The 27080-nt window shown below is 43.0% G+C and overlaps 1 protein-coding gene across 1 annotated transcript in view; it reads right to left on the minus strand.

The window, feature by feature from the left end:
- Nucleotides 1-24344, minus strand: part of hsf2bp (heat shock transcription factor 2 binding protein) — a gene marked incomplete at both ends in the record, with an annotated part of 37823 nt that extends 13479 nt beyond the window's left edge. Inside the window, 5 exons of the mRNA XM_084327630.1 lie at nucleotides 9738-9888; nucleotides 13469-13615; nucleotides 18332-18519; nucleotides 19142-19286; nucleotides 24306-24344. Coding sequence (XP_084183756.1) covers nucleotides 9738-9888; nucleotides 13469-13615; nucleotides 18332-18519; nucleotides 19142-19286; nucleotides 24306-24344 — 670 coding nt within the window. The remainder of the gene's footprint in view (nucleotides 1-9737; nucleotides 9889-13468; nucleotides 13616-18331; nucleotides 18520-19141; nucleotides 19287-24305) is intronic.
- Between the last annotated feature and the right edge of the window lie 2736 nt (nucleotides 24345-27080).

Raw genomic sequence — 27080 nt, forward strand, 5'->3', positions numbered from 1 at the left:
CATAGGATGCCGTGCACCTGCTCGTGATATTGGGAGAACAAGTCACAAGGGGTCAATTGAATCAACAGTAGAATCTTAGAGAGAAGAAAAAACTTTTACCAAAGATGCTGTAATACAAGATCTACTTTCATCTTTGACATTTTATTTAGGCTTATTTGAAACCTCTATGACCAGCAATGTCACTCATTCATCATTCAGTCACTTGGCAACTCTGCCCCTAGTGGCAGCTCAACGGCATGGTTCCAACTTTTGATTGATTGAATGGTTTATTGATTTAAATGAATAACACATACAATTTAACAGGTATACATATCAGCCCACCATTTACCAATAGGATTAAAAAACAAAATAAAGCCATAGGCTTGTTTCCATTGCGGTCCTTCATCATTGGTGTCCATGGAGTCAACTATTCAATACTATTTTTTTTTTGATCCACTTTTTCTCCCATTTTTCTATATTTTCTCCCATCCCAATTTCGTATCATCCAATTCAACCCTCCCCTGTCACGAACGCTGTTTCTTGCCTCCCACAAGCCGGCTGCAATGTGGACTAAGTCATACATAGCACAAGTCCCCTCCGGTACTTGAGGTAACAGCAGTCGCATCTTTTCACCTGCGCAGCTCGATCTCTCAGAGTCGAGGAGTAACGCGTGGGAGGCTCACGCTGCCCCCGACACTTCCTGATTCTACTGCGCAGGCGCACCAACCGACTTGTAGGAGTCGCTTGTTCACAACGTTCGATCCCCACCCTTCAGTTTTCCCTCCCCGTAATACGGCCAATGTGTATTACTGCGGACGACCAGCTAAACTGAAAACAATGTGGAGAGCTGGATTCGAACACGCAAATCCTAGCGTCTCCACACTGGTGGCGAGTGCCTTGCCCACTACACCACCTAGCCGCCCAACTATTCAATACTATTAATACATACATAAATACAGTAGTAATCCATTTTACAAACAAAAGAACAAAAGGAAAGACACATAATAGAATCCCTTTGTTATCTACTCCCAGCTTCTGCTACTCATGATCCACCTCTTTATAGACTATTTAAAAGTGGAGAAGGGACTTATGGACTTCAACTCCATTGGTAGGCTATTCCTATAGTATAGTACTGCTGCTGAATACAGGAATGCGTTTTGGTCTATTACTCTGTTGCATCTTACTTGCTAAAGTCAACAAGGCCAGATACCGAAAGGACAAGGTCAAATGTTGCTGCCACTAAGCTACGCTAGACAAAGAGAAAGAAAAAAGCATCGGAAGAATGTTCTGCTTCCAGTGTCTCAACATTCTAAACCCTGAGTTCAAATACTTCTGAAAGGCTTAAAGGACTCCCGGTTTGTGAAGAAGACATCAAACTTCTTTCAAATATAGACTATCCCTTCAAAAAATCCCCTTCCCTTTTGTTCTTTCTCATAGAAAAAGATAGGAATGGAGCAAATATATATATATATATATACACTCATTGGCTAGATTGGTTATATTAATCATAGTGTATTCATACTCGTACCACTGTATACAATAATACTGTACCTACATTAGCCTAGTATATTAAAGCTTTTTCATATATACTCTATAATATATATATACATGTGTGATAGGAAAATATTATCATGTCATATGGATCTGTGTTAATACATATTCTATCTCTGATAGCCTTGACTAGTTAATATGATACAGTATAGTAGTACAGTATAGTATACAGCTTAGACACTGGGACGACAGTCTTCACAGTGTCTCTTAACAACGACCAAGGTTAAGAGATATGACATTTGGCCTATTCTCCAGTTTCTCGTCTGAATATTCCACAACACATGTTATAAATATATTACAATACACTTTACTGCTCCTTTGCACTCTGGTTAGACGCCGATTTCATTTTGTTGTTCTCTGTCTAATCTAATCTAAAGAACGGGGCTACGGAGACGATGAAAACACTGAGAAGACGACAGCTGGTTCCATCACACCTAACACTGCCGTATGAGAGGATGACAGCTGGTTCCATCACACCTAACACTGCCGAATGAGAGGATGACAGCTGGTTCCATCACACCTAACACTGCCGAATGAGAGGATGACAGCTGGTTCCATCACACCTAACACTGCCGAATGAGAGGATGACAGCTGGTTCCATCACACCTAACACTGCCGTATGAGAGGATGACAGCTGGTTCCATCACACCTAACACTGCCGTATGAGAGGATGACAGCTGGTTCCATCACACCTAACACTGCCGTATGAGAGGATGACAGCTGGTTCCATCACACCTAACACTGCCGTATGAGAGGATGCCAGCTGGTTCCATCACACCTAACACTGCCGTATGAGAGGACGATAGCTGGTTCCATCACACCTAACACTGCCGTATGAGAGGATGACAGCTGGTTCCATCACACCTAACACTGCCGTATGAGAGGATGACAGCTGGTTCCATCACACCTAACACTGCCGTATGAGAGGATGACAGCTGGTTCCATCACACCTAACACTGAAAACACTGTTGTATGAGAGGATGACAGCTGGTTCCATCACACCTAACACTGCCGTATGAGAGGACGATAGCTGGTTCCATCACACCTAACACTGCCGTATGAGAGGATGACAGCTGGTTCCATCACACCTAACACTGCCGTATGAGAGGATGACAGCTGGTTCCATCACACCTAACACTGCCGTATGAGAGGATGACAGCTGGTTCCATCACACCTAACACTGCCGTATGAGAGGATGACAGCTGGTTCCATCACACCTAACACTGAAAACACTGCCGTATGAGAGGATGACAGCTGGTTCCATCACACCTAACACGGCCGTATGAGAGGATGACAGCTGGTTCCATCACACCTAACACTGCCGTATGAGAGGATGACAGCTGGTTCCATCACACCTAACACGGCCGTATGAGAGGATGACAGCTGGTTCCATCACACCTAACACTGCCGTATGAGAGGATGATAGCTGGTTCTAGGGCCAGGGCTGTCCCCGACTAAGGATTTGGATAGTTGACTATGATTGGCCAAAATGTGCCGTTAGTCGACTATTAGTCGACAACAACAAAATGTTCAATAATATATATATATATTTTTTTATCATTCAATTTGGGCTGTGGGGGGTGCTTAATGTCTGAAGGAGTCGACTGTAGGCTTCTTGTCCTCTGCTAAAGCATGCAATTGGTCCACTGATGGATACATCTTGATATTTGTCTAGTCTAGTGTGTTCATTAGATGGGTGAAATCTAGTGATGCACCGATGTGAAAATTGTGGCCGATACCGATAACCGATATTAATATTGCTGTTCTGGCCGATACCGATATTTACCGATGTCGATATCTCTGTATAGAAAACACTTTTTTATGATAATCAAATAAAGAGCTATTTTCCAAAACGCATAATTTTTTTTACTTTTGTAACTTATTTTCAGAAATGACTGATATTTTGAAACTATTTAAGGCCAAAACATGTAAAAAGAAGAAAAATGCTTTGTTTTGTTTTTGTATTCGACTAAGAGGTTGGCAGTCGACGGCTCCTTTCAACCGATTTATCGACTAATCGACTAATAGGGGTCAGCCCTAGCTGGTTCCATCACACCCAACACTGAAAACACTGCCGTATGAGAGGATGACAGCTGGTTCCATCACACCCCCGGATAGCGCTGTGACAGTGGGTCAGCACGCACTGACCTCTAATTCACTTAATTTCTTCAGAGCTAAATGACATATTCAGTTTAACATTTACATTGGGTAATTTACCTGCCACTTTACATTTACATTGGGTAATTTACCTGCCACTTTACATTTACATTGGGTAATTTACCTGCCACTTTACATTTACATTGGGTCATTTACCTGCCACTTTACATTTACATTGGGTAATTTACCTGCCACTTTACATTTACATTGGGTCATTTACCTGCCACTTTACATTTACATTGAGTCATTTACCTGCAGTGCCACTTTACATTTACATTGGGTCATTTACCTGCTGTGCCACTTTACATTTACATTGGGTCATTTACCTGCTGTGCCACTTTACATTTACATTGGGTCATTTACCTGCAGTGCCACTTTACATTTACATTGGGTCATTTACCTGCAGTGCCACTTTACATTTACATTGGGTCATTTACCTGCAGTGCCACTTTACATTTACATTGGGTCATTTACCTGCCACTTTTATCCAAAGCGACTTACAAATGATGAACAAGTCCGCAGGAGGGGCACATCTCTGGCAGCTAAGGGTCAGTGGCGTTGTTCGTCAAATAGTGTACTCTGAGAGAATAGTAGTATAGACATATTAGTCTAGTAGCAGGGTACATAATAGTAAAAAGACAGTAAGAAGGTTAGACGTTTTTCACGGCGGACAATTGGCCAGGTTTCAGCCGACTGTGGTGGGAAATTCGTTCCACCATTGTGGAGCGAGTACAGAGAATAGCCTGCTTCGCTTTGATGACTGCCCAGGAGCTTGGATAGGATGAAATATATAGGGTATAGAATAAGCAATCCCACTTGTATTTGACCTTTTTGATGTGTGCGTGTTCGGGTAGGGGGTGGAAGACTCGTGGCACAGATTAAATAGAGCGGTATAGGATTTACTGTGGATGCTGATGTTGTTTAAATGGGGCTTTAAACACTGTCACGGCTTGGCAATAAGAGCACTAGTCATATAAATATAAAATAAAAGTCAGATAAAATAGTTAATAAAAATGGAATAACATAGTAAAACATAGAACACAAGGGGAGCTCCAGTAGCTCACCGTGTACCTCGGCGCCGGGGACAACCGTGCTCGTCACGGATCTGGGGTTTAGCGAGTTCGAATCCCGGACTGCAGCCGTGCCTTTCCCAGAGTGTCTTCCCCCCATCTGTACCCCATTCAGCCTGTTTCTGTCGGTCATCCTTGACCAGAGTAAATGCGATAAACGCAAAAAAGAGCCAGCGGAATGGCCAAAGTTAAAAAAAAAAAAAACATAGAACACAATACACATATATGAAAATGAGGATTTGTGTGTAAAATACAAGTGTATAGAACAGTGTTGCAGTCCAGGCTGGTGTTGATGCCAAACCTCCTCAGGAAATAGAGCTGCTGGCGAGCGTTCTTGACCACTGTGTCCGTGTGTCGGATCGCGGATCCCGAACGCGGAACTGAAAGTGGGTTGGGCAAAATCTTTACGCGTCCGGGAGAGGTCCTCAGTGCCAATTCCCTTCCTGGTTGTTGCACGCCTTGCCCCACTGTCGGCCTGGGGAGGGTGTAAAACGACCACATGCCTCCTCCGATACATGTGGAGTCGCCAGCAGCTTCTTTTCACCTTTTCCTTTCACAGCGAGGAGTTTCCCTGGGGGAACGTAAGGTTCACGCTATTTCCCCCAGATCCCCTCCCTGCTGAACAGGCGCCCCGACCGACCAGTAGGAGTCGCAGTTTACAACGACCAGGACACACATACCCCACCGGCTTCCCACCCGCTAACACTGCCAATTGTGTTAGTAGGGACGACTGACCAAGCCGGAGGTACCGCTGACGGCTGGATTCGATCCCAGTGTCTCTGCGGTGGTAGGCGAGTGCTTAGTCCACTGCGCTACCCAGCCGCAGTACCACACTGAGCTTTCTTGACCACTGTGTCTGTGTGTCGTGTCCGGGAGAGGTCCTCCTCAGTGATGCTCACACAGAGGACCTGCTGACCCTCTCAACCTCAGCCTCACCTAATGTAGATGGGGAGGTGTCTGTCCACCGCCCTGCCGTCTCCTGTAGTCCACGGTCATCTCTTTGCTTTTACTGAGAGACAGGTTGTTGTCCTGGAGCCAGCTGGTTAGTGTCTCCACCTCCTCTCTGTAGCGCCGTCTCATCATCGTCTGTGACGAGGCCCAGGATGGCTGTGTGTGTCGTCGGCAGACTTGATGATGACATTAGAGCTGTGCTTGGCAGCACAGTCGTAGGTGAACAGGGAACAGGAGGGGGCTGAACACACAGCCCTGTGGTGCACCCCGTGTTGAGGGTCAGCGAGGAGGAGGTGTGGCTGGGGGGGCCTACCCGTCAGAATGTCGAATATCCAGCTGCAGTTGGAGGTCTCCAGTCAAAAGTGCCCCAGTAAACCTTATTAACGATGCATTCCTATTACTTATTTTATTTTATTTCTTGCAGTGCTGTACGACCTATTGACAGAATTGCGATGCTAAAAAGCAGTGCTGTATAACTTTCAGCCCATTTTAGCCTATTAGATTAGAGCTCATCCTGATGTTGATTTGATGTCAGGGAGTCATCAGTTGAAACTCTGAACTCCATTGCCTCAATCTATACCTGCCTACTGCCTTCACTGTCTACAACTGCTGTAATCATAACTACATACAGTACCTCAAACTATAGTCTACCCATATAACTCTGTTTGATAGATAGCATGTACAATAATGCTGTATATACCATATATGTATATATATATACTTTACTGTTTACTGTATATATATTTATCTGTCTGAGTATACCTGCATATAATCCTTTTTACATACCTGTATGTATATCAGTGTTTCCCACAGGATTTTGTGAGACTGTGGTGGGTGAACCTCGGCCCCCCCAGAACTTTTTTTTTTTTTAAGTTTTAAAGTTAAATGCATCATCTGGTGCACTTTGAGAGCAAAATAAAGAGGCTAGATCTATGATGAACTTTGTGCTCAAAACACAAAATCGACTAGAGCATACATTTGAGCCATCAAAGGAATGAAGCAAAAGTGGTTAGGGTACCTGTGTTGAACTGGTTTATTTTTTTTAGAAAAAAATAATATATATACTGGATTACTATTACGACTACTACCACTGCCAATACTACTGATACATCCCTATTGGCAAACTTTATATTTAAATAAATATTTAAAAAAGAATAATAATTTTTTTAATTAATAACTTTTTTTTGTTCATTATAAAACTGTGGCGGGACCTAATGGGAAACACTGGTATATATATCCCGACCCTTACCTGCTCTGAATCAATCGGTTAGATACGTCACTCAAGCATGTATAAATCTACATAGAGCTGCATGCAGTCCACTGTACAGCTGCGAGTGCCGTCCTTCGGATGAGACACTAAACCGAGGTCCTGACTGAATTTGGTCGTTAAAGAACCCAGGACGCCTATCGCTAAGAGTAGGGGGTTCCCCGACGTTCCTGGCCAAATTCCCAATCAGGTCTCTGACATCACAAGGGCACCTAATCATCCCTCCCCCATAATTGGCTGATATCAATCCCTGTCTCCTGAGCCGTTCAGCCATTGTGTAGTCGTGTGATGTGTGCCGGGTGCCAGTGTATGGCAGCCATTGAGCCTGCGTAGCTCAAGGTTGGGTGCTACCAGTGGTGGTGAAGGAGGCAATTTCCACCCTACAGTACATTGTGGGGAGCGCTTTGAGTGTCTAGAAAAGCGCTATATAAATGTAATGATCATTCCTTCATTTATTCATTCACTGTAAGACCTGTACTGTATTATAGTAGAATCTGAGGCTCGGAGGAAAGTGTGAAAAGCCTCATGAGTAACTGGCTTATTGAAAAGGCTTATTTGTGAATGATTGGTTTTTAGTTGCTCAAATTATAAACTCTGGCTTATGTGATTATAGCTTTGCCTTAATGTGTGCGTGACCCACATAAGCCACAACAACACGTACCGTCACCGTAAACACAAGGTCATTATAGGACAGGTGCCTCCGAGTCTCGTGGGAGGAGGGGCTTCAGAGTGTCATAGTGGAGAACGGGGCTGGTCTACTACCGCTTAGGGTTGCACGATACACCGATACTAGAAAAGTATCGCAATACCAAGCTGTTAAAAGCGGTCCGGTACTCCATTTTATTAGTATCGATACTTTTAGAATAGCCTGATGCCGTGTTTTCTATGACGTTGAGCAGTGTGTGTGTGTGTGTGTGTGTGAGAGAGCGCATGCTTTGCGTAGTGCGAGTGTCACCGGTGTCGGCTGAACACCAAAGCATTTTCCACATCGTCAGTTCGTGATTCTGCCTCAAGCCACAGGACTCGACGCAGGTGCGTTTCACTCGCGCTTGTGACTAAAATAGAGCGTGTGAACCAGAGGATAAAACATTTAGGAGCACGCAAAAGATTCTAGTAAAGATTATATCAAGCTGACAGTTTGATGACCTAAACTAATGTTAGCTGCTAATGTCAACCAAGCTGGTTCCAAAACAGTTCAACTAATCCTGGGCAGAGTTTTGGTTGAATTTGCATTCATTCTTGCGATCGCAAGATCGGGATTTCCTGAAGAGACTGATTAGATATCAACAAGCCTCATACAAGCTTTTGATAAGCTTGTTCCAGTAATATTCCACAGAAAAGTTGGTACACGGGGCGGCTAGGTGGTGTAGTGGGCAAGGCGCTCGCCACCAATGCGGGAGACGCTGGGTTCGAGCCCAGCTCTCCGCATTGCTATCAGCTTGGCTGGTCGTTCATACTAACACAATTGGCAGTGTTAAGGGTGGGAAAGCTGATGGGTGGGGATCGGACGTTGTGGACAGCGACTCCTACAGGTCGGTTGGTGCGCCTGCGCAGCAGAATCAGGAAGCGACGGGGGCGGCGTGTCCCTCCCACGCAGACCCCCGCCGCTGAGAGATCGCGCTGTGCAGGTGAAAAGATGCGACGGCTGCTTCCTCGAGTACCGGAGGGGACACGTGATGCAAGGCTTCGTCCACATTGCAGCCGGCTTGTGGGAGGCATGGTCTAACAGCGTTCGAGACAGGGGAGGATAGAATTGGACGATACGGAAAATTGGGATGGGAGAAAAAAGTACATACAAAAAAAAAAATTGGTACACAGTTTGTAGCAATTGGACGTAGAGTTTAGGTCATAGACACAGACCAGCGCGGACCTTCAATTTTAGAAGCTATGACATCTAGCTATTCAGCCCCGTAACAACTCCGCTCGCGAGTCGTGCTGTTTCTATGTGCAGTGAAAACACTGAAAGCAACGGGTCCAATGCGTCTAACATGCTTTGCATCTTCGCCAATCCTGTATGCCCACGTTGCGGTAAAAACCTTAACTAACATTAGCTGCTAAAGTTAACTAAGCTAAGCTAAGCTAACCCTGGAAACGCTCACAGGCACAGCGGAGAAATCAGTTTTGTTTTCGCCATTGTCTGAGAGTTCCAATAGTGAGGCAAGGGAGGGGCTGAACCCGTCTCTCTCTCTCTCCCTCTATCTCTATCCCTCTCTCTCGCTCTCTCTCTCACGCAGAGCAAGTAGCCAAACATTACAATGTAAAAACAAACTGGATAGTTGATGATAATAAACATTTAATTTAATTAGTTGAAATATTTTACATCTGCTATACGCCATTCTCCCTTTCTGTGTGTGTGTGTGTGTGAGCGCGCAAGTCCCATCTCTGGTCTTTGGAAAGACCAGATGAGGTCAGAGGAGTTTGATAGTATTTACTGAGGATGGCCAGATAATGTTGATATTTAAACATAAATAATTATAATACATAATAAATGTATACATGATCATACGACATTAGAAAATGGTTGTAGGAACGGTTTGGGTTATCGGTTCAAATGTGAATGGTACCCACACCCTAACACAAACACACACACACACAAACACACACAACTGAAAACACAATACTCATAATAATAACGCATAATAACCTCTGAAATCTGACAACTGGCAAACTGGTGCAACTGAACCAAGAAAATGTATGTCTCTGATTGTTTTCGAATGTAGAATACATTTATTTTGCTGTAGGGCTAGTAGCTGCACACTCACTGGTGATGACTCCAGCCAGAGCCAGGACAAACTGGTGCTCGTGGGAGTTGTAGTCCTGTGGTTGGGTCTTGGCCTGCCCATCCAGCGACTTGACGAAGCTCTCCAGTGTCTGTCCTGCTACACTTAGGAATGACTGCAATGACTGCTTACCCTGTAGCACAGATGGAGGGACAGACAGACAGACGGATGGACAGATGGAGGGACAGACAGACAGACGGACGGACGGACGGACAGATGGATAGAGGGACAGATGGATAGACAGACAGACAGATGGAATGAATGAATGAATGAAATGAATGAATGAGTGAGGGCGGCTAAGTGGTGCAGTGGGCAAGGCGCTCGCCACTAACGCAGGAGATGCTGGGTTGGAGCCCAGCTCTCTGCGTTGCTTCCGGCTTGGCTGGTCGTTCACACTAATACAATTGGCAGTATTAGGGGGTGGGAAAGCCGGTGGGTGGGGATCGGACGTTGTGGACAGCGACTCCTACAGGTCGGTTGGTGCGCCTGTACAGCAGAATCAGGAAGTGTCGGGGGCAGCGTGAGCCTCCCACGCGTTACTCCTCGCCGCTGAGAGATCGCGCTGTGCAGGTGAAAAGATGCGACGGCTGCCTCCTCGTGTACCGGAGGGGACACGTGATGCAAGGCTTGGTCCACATTGCAGCCGACCAGTGGGAGGCGTGGTCTAGCAATGTCCGAGACAGGGGAGGGTAGAATTGGATAATACGAAATTGGGATGGGAGAAAAATAGAAAACGGGGAGAAAAAGTAGATACAAAATAAATAAATGAATGAATGAAAACTTTATTTAACAGATTGCAGAATGGGTACAATACAGTACGGCTCAATACACACAATTGTTACGGGGATGCAGACCAGAGAAAGACGTTTGTCTTGTTTACATCAGACAGACGGATAGACAGACCGACAGATGGACAGACGGATAGACAGACAGACAGACAGACAGACAGAAGAGTGCTAATTGCCAAGACCCTGCACCCTGACCTTGCTGAAGATGATATATACATTAAAACGGAGATAACAAGTGGCCCAAATGGGATGCACAATCGAACTGAGGAAGCATAATTTACATAGATTTGATCATTTGCAATTTCCTTATTTTTTTCATTTTAGGCCAGCAATGACATGTGGTTTCAGTGGTTGGAATCTCATTAAGAAATACTACATCATCTCTGGGCATGGACAAGAGTTTTCCTAAAACAAAACCACACACGCTACACACTACACAGACACTCTGACTGCTGCTGTGACGTCACTGACTGACTGACTGAACTGTGAAGCTACACAGACACTCTGACTGCTGATGTGACCTAAAGGGTCGGGGTCGACTCCTGCTCGGTGACTCTGAAAGTCAAAACGCAGTCATTGAATATTTGACCTCCACAAATCTTTTCAATTCAATTTAAATCCATGGTTGACCCAACGAGAACAGCTCCTGAAGAGTCAAAGCACTTTGGGAACTCATAAACGAGTCGAGTCGATAGCGCCTGGCGCTTACAAGGAATTTATACAATCTCTCATATTATGGCTAGACAAGCAGTAATCTAATTGGAGTATTTACACTTTACAGGGTGCCCACTCTTTTTGAGAAATCATTTTTCCAGAACCTTTCCAGGAGTTTTCTTGACAATCCAGGCAAGCACTTGCTTACAAGCAGTCATATAATTTACCAGTAGGCCTTGTATCATTACAAGCGGTCATATAATTTACCAGTAGGCCTTGTATCATTACAAGCAGTCATATCATTTACCAGTAGGCCTCGTATCACTGTGCCTCACTGCATCACTGAGCACAGGGTGACAGTACTATCTTCCTGGACCTTTACTTTTACTTTTAAACCGCCATTGTACAATTTTACACTTACTGTATATTTCTGTATATTTTTACTGTATTTTACATTAGAATGTAACATAAGAAATGTATATCCCGGACTGTATTTTATTCTTAGGCTCATTTTTATTCTTTTTCGTGACTTTTGGTTGTCTACCTAAATGTTTACTGTGAGCGATTTGTAGTGGCAAATTTCCCTCGGGATGAATAAAGTATTTCTATTCTATTCTATCGACGTATTTAACCCCAATTTTATTCCTCCTTTTTTAATGGCGCAGGGTTCATGATGAAGCGTCTCACATTCATTACAAGTGACTGCTACATCCATCACTGCTACAATAAGGTCCTCTTGTTATGAGCAGCGACTCCTGCGTGCCAACAATAGACATATCTCAAACCCTGCCCTCTTTTCTTGATCCTCCAATCACAACTGTCGCTTACCTCGGACAAACTTTGGTCCATTCCTGGTAAATGATTTAAGTATTTCCACAGGGAAGTAGCACTGTGCTGTACATTGCCGTAAAACTCAGATCATGTATTTTTTAGCTGCACAAAATATACATTTTGTAGTCATTGCGGTCAGGATTTTACAGTACTTTAACCCTTTCACTGCCGCACTTGCCTTTGAGAACCAATGGTTCTCGAGCCGTAACGGCACATGGGGCAGGAGCCTATCTCCTGTTTCCGTAGCGTGAGGCAGCTTGATGTACAAGTACACCCCTTGGACATGACGCTAGTATGTCGCAAGGACTTCCCCCCAAACCAACCCTTGATGCTGAGTGTCAAGCAGGGAGGCTATGGGTACCATTTTTTAAATAGTCTTTGGTATGACTCGGCCGGGGCTTGAACTCCCAGCCTCCCGAACTCAGGGCGGACACTCTACCCACGAGGCCACTGAGCCGCACTACCAAATGGTTAACCCTTTCAGTGTGACAATACACAGAATGTTAACCCTTTCACTGCCACACGACAGAAGGTTAACCCTTTACTATCACACTACCGATGGTTAGGGAGCTTGGGCCACAAATTGGACAGCACTACTTGCTATAATCCTACCAACGGTCCAGTTTCAAACTAAATACACACGTAGGTTTACATAGGCGATCTGAATGAGGGGCTAAAATACAATTAGACATTTCCGGGACAACATTTTGACAAGATTTTTTTCCAGGATATTTGGTTATTTTAGTAAATTTTCCAGGTTTTCACGATTGGAAATCTAGCCTCTGTATTTCCAGATTTTCCAGGACGAATGGGAACCCTGATTTATCCAAAATGTCACCCAGACTCAGCATGTCTTTACCTGCCAGTCCACCTCATCAACCACATGGCCCCTCCCACCTGCACGGCTGGCTGCACGCCATTCGCCCACATCTCTCACACTTTTCTCTTTAAACACGCCCTCTTCTAACCCCCATCATACATTTCTTCCAAGGTTGAAAAAAGTTCCTTTTTTTCCCAAAGTTCCCCTTCCAAAGTTAATTTCTATCCCCTGTCACGCATTTCTTCCAAGGCTGAATCCTAAAAGGGAGGTAGATTTCTCTATCTATGAATCACTTTTCTCTGCCATCTCGTCACTTATGCCTGCATCTGCCTAACTATTTCCTCCTTCTCATTGCTGGATCTATTTGTGGTCCTGAGAGGAACTCACCCCTCCCCCCCACTTCGCCGTCCTTAATCACTAGCCAAGGCCTACATTCCAGGACATGGCTCCATCGCTCCAATAGAGGGGTCAGGGAAGAACCTCTCCCCCAGTCTATCCCAAATTGGTCCGGGATAGTCTGGGTCCACTCCAGAAATCCTCTGAGTCGTGCGCCACCGTGGCTCTTTAAGGAAACGTATCTAAATAGAATTAAAGGGAACCAAATCAAGACTGTCCCTCACATCCAGGATGTCCTTGACGGCGTCCTCCTTCCCAGAGGTGCTCCAGAGCAGGGTGCAGGCGGCCGCCCCCAGCCCCGTGCAGAACTCCGCCTGCTGCTGCAGCTGCTCCCGGCTCTCCCACAGCTGCTCCCTCAGCACCATCTTCTCCTGGGGACACGCACACACACACGCAAGCGCGTGCACACACACACATATAAATTAAATACACAACTGATAGTGATAACATATATATGATATGAGGATGATTTGATGACACACACACACGCCCGCACACACGTACACACGCAAGTGCACGCACACACACGCACGCGCGCACACACACATACACAACGGACAGTGACAACAACATATGATATGAGGATGATTTGATGACACGCACGCATACACATTACACACACACACATATATACACAACTGACAGCGACAACAAATATATAATATGAGGATATGATTTGATATCTGACACACACACACACACGTATATATACACACACCTGACAGTGACAACATATATATGATATGAGGATATGATTTGATATATTACATGCACAATATATATACACAACTGACAGTTTAAGTTTAAGTTTATTTGGATCCCCATTAGCCCCAGCAGTGCTGTGGCTATTCTTCCTGGGGTCCACAACACGTCAAATACAGTTACAGACTTATACACTCACAACATTCACATGTCATACAGACAATTAAAACAACAATAAATAATCCAAATCAAATTCATAATACAATACAACAATATATACGCCTAATGAATTCATAATACAATACAACAATACCTACTCATAATTAATTCATAACAGCATAATATACTATTTAGCTTTTACATACATTATCCATGTTCATATCAACCACTTATACAATCTTTTAATAATATATCCATATCAGACACATACCTTTTCATCTACGTATATATCCCTATCTCTTTATCAGATACATACATTTGTTATATAAATTGTTATATAAAATTGAGGGGATCTTTGTAACAAGAATATTCCTAGTGAATACAAGGAGTGGGCAGAGTAACTTATGTTTGACAAGTAACCAAGTTAAACAACTGTGCATAGCTGGAAAATTTGTTCTGTACTCACAGCGAAGCACTGTACGTGCTGCTTTGTTTTGTACCATTTGCAATTCATCGTTACATTCGACCATACTGCAGGACAATAGTCAAGATTTGACAAAACCAGAGCTTGAATTACCTGTTTGATAGACTTTAGTGCTAACAAATGAGCACATCTTTTAACAACAGAAATCCCTCTTCCCATTTTCACTACTATATTGTTTATATGGTGTGACCATGACAATTTACTGTCTAATGTTACTCCTAGGAGTTTAGTCTCGTGGACTTGATTAATTACCACATCACTTATCAGTGACAAGTATATATGAGGATATGATTTGATATATTACACGCACATATATATATACACAACTGACTGTGACAACATATATGATATGAGGATATGATTTGATATATGATATGACACACACACACATATTTATACACAACTGACTGTGACAACATATATATGATATGAGGATATGATATGACACACACACACACACATTTGAATACTTTATTTGGTTCTAGTGATGCACGATATATCGGCCGCCGATATAATACCGGCCGATATGGCTGCTTTTTTTCCACATCGGTATCGGTCCGATATCAAGATAGGGCCGATATGGGCAGATAAAAAATAAAAGAAAATAATAAATTCTTTATTTTATTTTTTACATGTTTTGGCCTTAAATAGTTTCAAAATATCAGTCATTTCTGAAAATAAGTTACAAAAGTTAAAAAAATTATGCGTTTTGGAAAATAGCTCTTTATTTGATTATCATAAAAAAGTGTTTTCTATACAGAGATATCGACATCGGTAAATATCGGTATCGGCCAGAACAGCAATATTAATATCGGTTATCGGTATCGGCCACAATTTTCACATCGTGCATCACTATTTGGTTCCACAAATGATATTATATAAACAGGGCGTCCAGTGCATCTTATGTCCCAACTGCAATAACGATGGCAGTTACAACGGGTGTATGTGAGCTTAGATGTAAAAAATTACAAGCGCATTCATCTCACCACTCACTCATAATGGCACATGGCAGCCACACACACACACACACTAAGCCCAATTTCCTGAGGCGTACTTCACACAGTAGAGCAGCAGTGAGCACAACATCCAACCTGTTCGCCCGGTACAGGATGAATAAAGGTCAGTGTGGAAACTAGAGATCAACAGGTTTAGTTGACACCACTTTTCTCACTGCTGCTGATACTGACTCAGAGTCAGTGTACTGAACGTTCAGACAGTATGCCCTGATACCTGCACTGCCAGCCAGGCTCAGAAACAAGATGTTAATCCACTGATACCTGTCCTGCACTGCCAGGCTCAGAAACAAGATGTTAATCCATCTGAACCTGGCTACCTGCTGAACTGTACTCACTACACTAAGCTGAATATCAGTTTGGAGTCATTGGACAGACATTATTGAGATATGTAATCTATTTTCTCCATTAGAGAGATCTAACATGTTTCTATGTGTTAAAAATGCAGCAAATTAAGTCACTTTGCGTTGATTTCTAGCCTGTTACAAGTGTTACAACCCCTTCCACTCTTGTCTCCATTGTCCGCCTATTCCGTTGTTGTGTTGACAGGTACTGGAGGTGGGCGTGGCTGGAGCGCTAATCAGCGGAATGGGAAACACCTGGGCCCGGTGTTCCCGCGCTCCCTGTTAAAACACTTGCAGAGCTCAGTTGCTGGCCGCTCTCCTTAGGGCTTGTGTCCATAGCGGACGTTTTATGAGTTGTCAGCTCCTTCCTGTCATTAATTTATATGCTGGAGACGCGACAGGCGCGCTCCTTTTCCCAGCCCCGCGCCTCGCGTTTATGAGCTCTCGGGGGCAGCGTTTTTGGGCAGAGCGCTCTCAGAGCATAATGTTGAAACTAGTTCAACTTTTGGAAAGGAGCGCACGCATCAAGGTAATCAACATCGAGGAAGGGGCGGAGCCGCGGCAGTCGCGAGCTCTGGAGGAAACGCTCTGAGCTTTTTTTTTTCTTTTTTCAAAGCGATCCGCCTTGAAAAAAACGTCCGCTATGGACACAAGCCCTTATGGGACGCCGTTAGTTTGATTTCGATACCCTTGATTTCTGTTTGCATTCTACAACATTATACACCTACCTACACACATTACAATGCGTGCACTCACTTACACTACTGATGTCATTGACTTCACACGCCACCACTGTTAGTTTAATTTAGTTAGTAATCTCTTTTTTGTCTATAGTAGTTTAGTTTAGTTTATTTATTCAGCACATTATTTAAAAACAGTGCTAGGAGGGAACAAAGCCCAAAGGGCTTGTATAAAGTGCCCATCAATTTCCATAATCAAATATGAACTTAATACATGGAAACATGGAAAAGAACACAAAATAAGATCAGAGACATAAGGCAAACACTATAACGAAAAATGGAAGCAAGACAAGGATAGATATCATGTTCAAAACACATCAACAAGAGCCAATAACAAGGAAAAAAAAGAAAAACGTACGAGAAGGCAAAGGAGAGGAACTTATAATTTCCTTAATTCCTTAATTAGAATTTCCTAATAATTCCTAATTTCCCTCTGGATGATTAAAGTATTTCTATCTATTAATAAGTTGATGATTCATGATGAAATTAAATGGCCTTTTAGTTGCTTTCTAAAGACGGATAAGGAGGTTGTTGACCTCAATGATAAACTTAGTGTTCCAGAGTTTAGGACCTCTAAAACTAATGTTGAATTGATGGCTAGGTGTCCGACAGAAAGGTAAGTGGAGTTGACTAATATGCTTTGTTGGATATGAGTGAATTTCTGATGAAAAGATTATAGTAATTAAATAAATAATTTGTTAATTGACTTTGGTTGTCTGCGTTTCCCTCTTTGTCACGGCCGTGCGGCCGGTTTGTGACACACGTTTCCTGGTATGGCATTTTAGTACTAGGTAAAATAATTCTCTGATACCAGGGACGGCCGGGTAGCACAGCGGACTAAGCGTCCGTCTACCACCACAGAGACAGTGGGATCGAATCCAGCTGTGGTGCTTCCGAATCCAGCTGTGGTGCGGGTGGGAAACCCGGCGAGCGTGGGTCCTGATCGTTGTAACAGCGACTCCTACAGTTCGGTCGGGGCGCCTGCACAGCAAGGAAAGGATCTAGGAGAGGTAGTGTGACCTTCCACACGTTACTCTCCCAGTGAGAGTCCGCGCTGCCAGGTGAAAAGAAGCGGTGGGCTGGGTACACATGTGTCGGAGGAAGCATGTGATAGTCTCCGCCCTCCCGGACCGACGGTAGGGGGTAGAGTGCGCAACGACCAGGAAGGAGATTGGGAATTGGCATAACGAGTCGACTAACATTGGGATGGGAGAAAAACGGAAAAAGAAGGGGGGAAAAAGACAATAAATAAATAAAAAAATAAATAAAAATAAAATCTCCGATACCTATTTCAGTCTAGTATCGGACCGATATCACACCAGTGTCAGTATCGGTGCGTCTCTCATGGAAACTGAAGGAAAACAAATACCTGCAGACTGGATTACAGCTTCTCATCACCGTCGGTTGTGCGCTAGTAAAGGGTTAACCTTCTGTTGTGTGGCAGTGAAAGGGTTAACCGGCTGTTGTGTGGCAGTGAAAGGGTTAACCTTATGTGAATTGTCACAGTGAAAGGGTTAACCGTTTTGGTAGTGCGGCAGTGAAAGGGTTAACAGGCTAAAAGGCAACGTGTTTCAAGTACCAGACGGGGTGTTCGTCAGGCAAAACAAAATGCCCCCCTCTCTCTCTCTCTCTCTCTCTCTCTCACCTCTCTCTCTTTCTGACATTCGCCCTGTGCTGCGTCCAGTCGAGAACAGAGGTGAAGACATTCGCCCTGTGCTGCGTCCAGTTGAGAACGGAGGTGAAGACATTCGCTCTGTGCTGCGTCCAGTTGAGAACGGAGGTGAAGACATTCTTGTCTCTGCTGCTCCTGTTCCTGGCTGATACTTTCCTTCACTACACACACACACAGACAGACCAAAGAGACACACACACACACACACACACACACACACAGAAGAGACACGCACACACACAGACCAAAGAGACACACACACACACACAGAAGAGACACGCACACACAGAAGAGACACGCACACACACAGACCAAAGAGACACACACACACACACACACACACAGAAGAGACACGCACACACAGAAGAGACACGCACACACACAGACCAAAGAGACACACACAAAGAAGAGACACACAGACCAAAGAGAGACACACACACACACAGACACATGCACACACACACAGACACATGCACACCCACACACACACACAGGCCAAATAGAGACACACGCACACACACACACACAGAGACAGACAGACGCATGCACACACACACACACACACACACACACACACACACACACACACACACACACACACACAGACAGACAGACAGACAGACAGACAGATAGATAGACAGACACATGCACGCACACACACTTCCCCCAAGGGGATCAATAAAGGAATATCTTATCTTATTTTACACAATAGTTTAAAAACCCATCCATACTTATTACTATGGATGACGTATTTCTTAATCTCCGGGCACTCTGGCAGCTTACTCTTGTCAGCAGCACGTGTTTTGTGCAGCATATCAATAAGGGTTCCGTTCACAACTTTGGGCAGGAACTCACGAAGCTGCATGACTTCTGTCGTCAGTTTCTCCAGGTCTCTTTTCCTGACTTTGACAAAGCCATCAGTGTTGTCCTAAAATGGAAAAGGACGAACAACAATGTAAATGTTTTTCATTTCAAAACAATAATTGTATTTTATTTAGGACCCCCCCCCCCCTAATAGCTCCATGTCATTATCAAGGGGTCAGCTGGGATGACACTTCATACTAACTGGATAAACTGAAATGTGTCGGCATCTAGTGGACAGACTGAAAAAGTATAAATTCCTCATTGAGACAGAACTCAACTACTAGCCGGTAGAATTGAGATTTTGTTGGTGGCAGACAACAGGTGATTTTAATCAAATAGCAGGTGATTATCACCATCCATCCACGCGGGTAAATTCATAACCTCACCGGCACCGCATGCGGAGACCCGTTAAACCAATCATGGCATCTAGTTGCAAGGTGGTGTCATTTTATTGAACCTCTATTTGCCCATGTAGGTTATTGGTGGTGTTCTGCCGATTTATTCTACCTGCCGAGCGGTGCTACCAGCGGTCCTGCACTTGCGCACGCATGTCGCATGACCCACACTCGTTTTCACCCTTTTTTCACCCATATACATGCTACCTAGTTGTCGAAAGTCTTGTTGATGGTGAGCAATATCTTAAAAAAATAAATAAATCATTGCACCTTTTGAACTGTAATCATGTAAATATTTGCATGTACTCATGGCTTTGCTGCAGAATGTAGAAAGTAGATGATAATATCGGTACACCTGTGTGAATGTATTTGTGATTGCCATTACGTCATTGTTACGTGGCAATTAAAATAGTCAGTTTAGAGTGCTTTTCCTAGTCTTTCTTTTGAATGATCAACCACTACTTTTAGGATTCAGCACCCAGCTGTCAAAAGATATAGGCGTGAGTTGAGCATTTTATCTTGTTTTTTTTTAATGCATCAAACATCACTTGTGTGTTATCCCTGGTCTGTATAGCAATGGAGAATAGGTGGACTGAGCTGTTCAACTTTCTTTCTCTGGGAATATACCCATCAGGGTATAATAAATCCCAGAGATTGAACCTCAGAAGGTATGCCTCCAAATTCACACTAAAAGGTGTATTTTCTTAGTAAAAATGCATGCAAATTCCATCACCTCAGACACAAAGGTGATCAGTCTGTGTGGGTCATGTACTATAAAGCCACCACAAGGACTTACCACCACTGCTGAATAATTTCAAACAAGGTTACTTTTTTACATGGTTAAACATAACAATTTCTTACACTTTTTTGAGAAGTCATTTGGGCACTTTTAAAAGAAAATATCAAATGCTTTTAGTGTCTAACAAATTGAGAGGTATTTGATTTGTGAATACTTGGTGAAATGTATTTGCCCCCTTACTCACAAATGAAATATGTGTAGTGTACCATGATTTATTTACTCATACAGAATGAGTGGAGTTGTAGGGCGGCTGGGTGGCGCAGTGAGCAAGGCGCTCGCCACTAACGCAGTAGATGCTGGTATCGAGCCCAGCTCTCTGCGTTGCTTCCGGCTTGGCCGGCCCAGAGCCTTCTAAAAGATTATTATTATTATATGGCTCTGGGCCGGCCGTCATACTAACACAATTGGCAGTGTTAGAGGGTGGGAAAGCCGGTGGGTGGGGATTGGACGTTGTGGACAGCGACTACAGGTCGGTTGGGTGACGCCTGTACAGCAGAAACAGGAAGTATCGGGGGCAGCATGAGCCTCCCACGCGTTACTCCTCGCCACTGAGAGTTCGGAGAGCTGTCTGGTGAAAAGATGCGACAGGCTGCCTCCTCGTGTACCGGAGGGGACACATGATGCAAGGCTTCTATCCTCACTACAGCCGACCAGTGGGAGGCATAGTCTAGCAACGTTCAAGACAGGGGAGGGGAGAATTGGAATTACGAAATTGGGATGGGAGAAAAATAAGGAGAAAAAGTGGATAAAAAAAAAATTTGTGGAGTTGCTACAGTTTAAAACCTTATGAAAAACGTTGTTTCTAGGGAATGTAGAGGACCACTGCGGTGTGCTCCTTGCTGGAATATGATGCTGATGAGAGCATGATTGCAATGGTGATGTATAACATCAAATGTGTTTTGTATTATTAATTGACTCACAAATGTGTGCATATTACCATATCATTAATCTCATTGTAGAGTTTGGGCACATTTTGAAAGTGCACAATTTGACCAAGAAAGTTGGTCAAAATATTTGTGCAATAAATGCAAAGTCTGAAACCACATAGTGCTCATTCTTTAATGTGTAATAACGTGGATGTGCCAAAAGTTGGGACTCACTGGAGTTTAGTGGTTTGTTACCTTTTCTTTGCTTATTTTACAGTGCAATTTTATTTACATGAGACCTATTTTTGCTCAATAGCTAGCAAATACAAGGTTTATGTCCCATCTTGCAAAGTTAATCACTGTACTGTATTTATGGACGTTGATGTACATTTTGGCACGATTTCATTATTTATTAGTAGTTTGTTGACTCACATGATGTGAGTATATTGAGCCAATACAAAATAGAATTACTCTTACATAAAGATGTTATGATAAGAGTATCAAAATATGCTCCCCATATTCTCACAGTACACTTACCCCTGTTTGTAATAAAAAGAAGAAAACAAATACATAAATAAAGATGTCATAATACTGTGAGTTATACCTTTATAGAATCTACACAGTGGTTAAACCAACCATCGCATCTAGTTGCAAGGTGGTGTCATTTCATTGAACCTTTATTTGCCCATGTGTAGGTTATTGGTGGCAACGATTAATTATGATTATGATGATGAATTGAAAATGGGGGGTCACCCTGATGTAAACAAGACGAAAGTCTTTCTCTGGTCTGCATCCCCTTAACAATTGTGTGTATTGAGCTGTATTGTATAGTATTGTACCCATTCTGCAATCTGTTAATGCAATTTTCAATCAATCAATCAATCAATCAATCAATCAATCAATCAATCAAGAGTTTATTTGCATTGAAAGTTTGCCACAAGGTTAGGTAAAGCCAAAAGCTAACTGGTAGCTAACACCTCGCTAGCTAACTTACATCACGTTTGATAGGAAAAACTTACTTTGGCCACTTGTAATGAAGTTAGCTAGCTAGTATGTTAATGATCAATATAAGTGCAGTATCACTACCTTTCCCCCGTGGCTCAAACGCGACAATTTTCCATTACTTGCGGTTGACATCGTGTCTTTCTCCAGTCTTAATGGGAGGATTTGGGCAATATTCTGCTTGTGGCTGGAACTGGTGTCGTGTGTGCTAATGTGCGCATCAACATTGCCATTGATGTAAAGGCCCAATCTGTAATTTATTAGGCTTTCTTTAAGAGTGTCTTGTAAATGTAAAAATAGGCATTTTCCAACATTACAAATGAACATTCAAGTAGACTCAGGTTTAGTTGATACATGACTACCAGTGATGCAAGATTGCTTGTGAGATATGGCACTCAAATTACATTTCTGAGTTTGTATTGTATTGGTGGATATATTTGCCCTGACGCCAAACCCCTGTTGATTTTTCTAAATCCCACTTCAGCCCTTTAGTTTTTGTGAATGCAGAATGCACTCTCTCTGCTGATGCTTTGTTGAAAACATCCACCAGGGGGAGCCAAAACAAGTCAAGCCATTATATAAGTCTTTCATAATGTTATTTTTCTTTTGCAAAATCGTGTTCTCTATATTTCCAATGGCAGAGCAGATTTATTAATTAAAAGTGTTAGCCTAATCAGAGGCAGCATATATAAATGACATGACCCTATAGATTATTAAGGGTTGGACTCTCAAGTATAGAAATACAAGATGACTTACGACACAATATTGTTTGACACTTAAGTACATTCAAATACTTTAGACTTTTACTGAAGTAGAATGGTGAATGGAGGATTTATACTGTTGAGTAGGCCTAGTATTCTTCAGTCTGTAAAGGGGAAGTCTGTAATCTAAATGTAGACGCATGCCCCACCTGAAAAGCAAACAATGGGTTTACAGAGATTTTTTCATTCATAAAATTGAGTTATGATGAGTTAGGGAAGTTAGAAAAGGCTGTTTTACATTCATTAAGAATCTATATCCATACAGCCACATGTTCTATGTTTCAATAAACAAGAGATAATTCCTTTAAGGAAGTGTGTACTTTACCCACCAGTAATTAAAACCAACTTTTTTTGTATCATTATGTTGGGGGTCTAGGGACCCACCAGAAACAAACCCAAGACCCTCTCTGGGTCCTGACCCATACTTTATCTCACACACATAGACCAAAGAGACACACACGCACACACACACACACACACACACACACACACACACACACACACACACACACACACACACACACACACACACACACACACACACACACACACACACACACACACACACACACCACACACACACACACACACACACACAGACCAAAGAGACACACACAAACACAGAAGAGACACACACACAAAAGAGACACACACACGCAGGACAAAGAGAGAGAGAGAGAGACACACACACACACACACACACACACACACACACACACACACACACACACACACACACACACACACACACACACACACACACAGACAGGCAGACACATACACACACACAGACACATGCACACACAGAAGAGACACACACACACAAAAGACACACACAGGCCAAAGAGAGAGAGAGAGAGAGAGAGAGAGAGAGAGAGAGAGAGAGAGAGAGAGAGAGAGAGAGAGAGAGAGAGAGAGAGAGAGAGAGAGAGAGAGAGAGAGAGAGAGAGAGACACACACACACACACACACACACACACACACACACACACACACACACACACACACACACACACACACATATGCACACAGACAGACAGACACATGCACAGTCAGTTAGACACACATGCACACACACATTTCCCCCAAGGGGATCAATAAAGGAATATATTATCTTATCTTAAGAATCTATATCCATACAGCCACATGTTCTATTTTTCAATAAACAAGAGATAATTCCTTTAAGGAAGTGTGTACTTTACCCACCTGTAATTAAAACCAACTTTTTTTTATCATTATGTTGGGGGTCTAGGGACCCACCAGAAACAAACCCATGACCCTCTCTGGGTCCTGACCCATACTTTATCACTTTATCTGGAAGAATGTAGTCAGTAGAGTGCAGACTTCCGCCATGGTTTAACAAACTCCCCACTTTGCTGCTACTTTCACATGTAACATTTTATTGGGTAGACGACAGATCCAAGAGCTATAGCGATATTGACGACAGATCCAAGAGCTATAGCGATATTGACGACAGATCCAAGAGCTATAGCGATATTGACGACAGATCCAAGAGCTATAGCGATATTGATTACAGACCCAAGAGCGATATTGACGACAGATCCAAGAGCTATAGCGATATTGACGAAAGAATCAGGGTTTATGGGTCAGGAGATTTTGATAAAAAGAAAAAAGTATGAACAAAAGAATTTACACACAAAAAAAAACGATATTTTGTACAATGCTCTTTCAAACAACTTACAAATTGATTGTTATTAAACAAAAATCTAACGAAAATGTATGCTATACATCAAGAGTGCAAATAAATGTATATCGGTTTTATATATACTTTAGTTTAAGTCTTCAGTTTGAGAGGAGCTGTATGGGGGTAGATTATAAAAAAAAAAAAAAAAAAAAAAGTGTTAACAGGCATGCACAGTGTATACATCAAATGGCCTAAAGAACAGGCCAGATGAGCAGAACTGGGCAGATATGATTGAACAACCACTAATTATGTATCTATCTAGCTGCACAGGTATTTGTGTTTTTTCTTTTTTTTGCATAGAATAGAATAGAATAGAAATACTTTTATTATCCCGTGGGAAATTTGACACTGCAAATCGCTCAACATTTAAACATTTAGACAGGACAGGTCACGAATTAGAATAATAACACAAATCAATCAAGTTGCCTAGAGTAAAATAGAATAAGAATGAAATAAAATATACAGAAATAAATACAGTAAAAATATACTGAGCATGGGGGAATGGGGGGTACAGGTAGTAAAAAACAACACAGCAGTGTAAACAATTTGGTCAATATAATTTAACTATCTAACTAAATGAAATATATATTCACAGTGTCACATAAGGTGCAGTATATGCTTCACGTAGTGTATTGTCCTCCTTGGGTTCCTATTAGTCCAAGGTCAATGTCTGGCAGCCGTCGCTGCCCCCTGTTTTGGAGCCTGGAGGCCGCTAGTCGCGGCCTCCTGCCCCTATTGAGCTGCCACTCTGTGCTCAGTGATGCAGTGAGGCACAGTGATGCATTGTATAGTCTGATGGCTGTTGGAATGAAGGACTTCCTGTGCCGTTCAGTGCTGCATTTGGGTAGTGTGAGCCTAGCACTGAACATGCTCCTCCTGTCAGCAAAGTCTGTGTATAGTGGGTGGGTGGGGTTTTCCCTGATGGCCTGGAGCTTAGCAAGGCTCCTCCTCTCCGCCACCCTCGCTAGAGAGTCCAGCTCCACCCCAACCACGCTGCTGGCCTTCCTGACCAGCTTATCCAGCCTGGTTGTGTCCACTGCTCTCAGTCCGCTGCCCCAACAGGTCACAGCACAAGAAGGCGCCCGCCACCACCGACTCATAGAACATCCTCAACATCCTTGTACAGACATTGAAGGATCTCAGCCTTCTGAGGAAGTAGAGTCGGTGTGCACATTAACAGCATTGGAATAGCATGCAGGAGAAGATAAAGACGGATCATTATTCTTTTTAGTGTTTTCATGTCTTTTCACTCTTTTAAACGTGGCCATGTAAACGTGATTGGTTGATAAAGAACAGAGATCCATATGGGTTGTTGTCCAATCTCTGCAATATAGGTGTGTGTGTGAATGAATGAATGAATGAATGAATGAATGAATGAATGAATGAATGAATGAATGAATGAATGAAAACTTTATTAACAGATTGCAAAATGGGTACAATACAGTACGGCTCAATACATACAATTGTTAAGGGGATGCAGACCAGAGAAAGACGTTTGTCTTGTTTACATCAGGGTCCCCCATTTTCAATTCATAGTGTGTGTGTGTGTGTGTGTGGCTAGGTTACGTAGTCTAATGAGCAACTACGTCCTCTAGGCTTCATTGATTGAAAACTTTATTAACAGATTGCAGAATGGGTACAATACAGTACAGCTCAATACACACAATTGTTAAGGGGATGCAGACCAGAGAAAGACTTTCGTCTTGTTTACATCAGGGTCCCTCATTTTCAATTCATCATAACATATATGACATACAGATATACAGTACTGCTACATCTATACATTTATGACATACCAGATTTGCAAATACAGTACTGTTTGTGATACAAAAAGAGTCCAGAAAAGAGTTTGACGTAAAAACTGTACATTGGGGGGAGGTTGGGTAGGTGGGGTGGGGCTGTACATTGGAGGTGGTTCGGTGGGTGGGGGAAACACTGTACAACTGTACAAGCAAAACTGTACATTGGAATATTGACAACCATACTTGGTCATTTACTGTACATTGGAGGGGGTTGGGTTAGGACATTTACATGGGCCAGTTTCGAATTGCAGTCTCCCGTAGGTGTTCTTTGAGTGTTTTTGAAAGTGGGTAGTGATTCACATTCCTTTACAGCAGTCATCATAATAATTGACTTAAGTTGGAAAAGTGCTGACTTTACCAGGTTCATAAAATTCAATCACTTTGAATTCCAAATGCAAAGTGAGGTTGGAATTTGGAGCCGAGTGTGCCTCAGTGTCAGGTGTGTGTTTGATAGTGAGCCGCACCTCCTCACTGAGAGGCGGAATCCACTCCAGGATTTCCCCTTCTCTCTCAGAGGGAGAGGGACCG

Source organism: Notolepis coatsorum, assembly GCF_963971535.1.
Source record: "Notolepis coatsorum genome assembly, chromosome: 1".
Classification (NCBI taxonomy): domain Eukaryota; kingdom Metazoa; phylum Chordata; class Actinopteri; order Aulopiformes; family Paralepididae; genus Notolepis; species Notolepis coatsorum.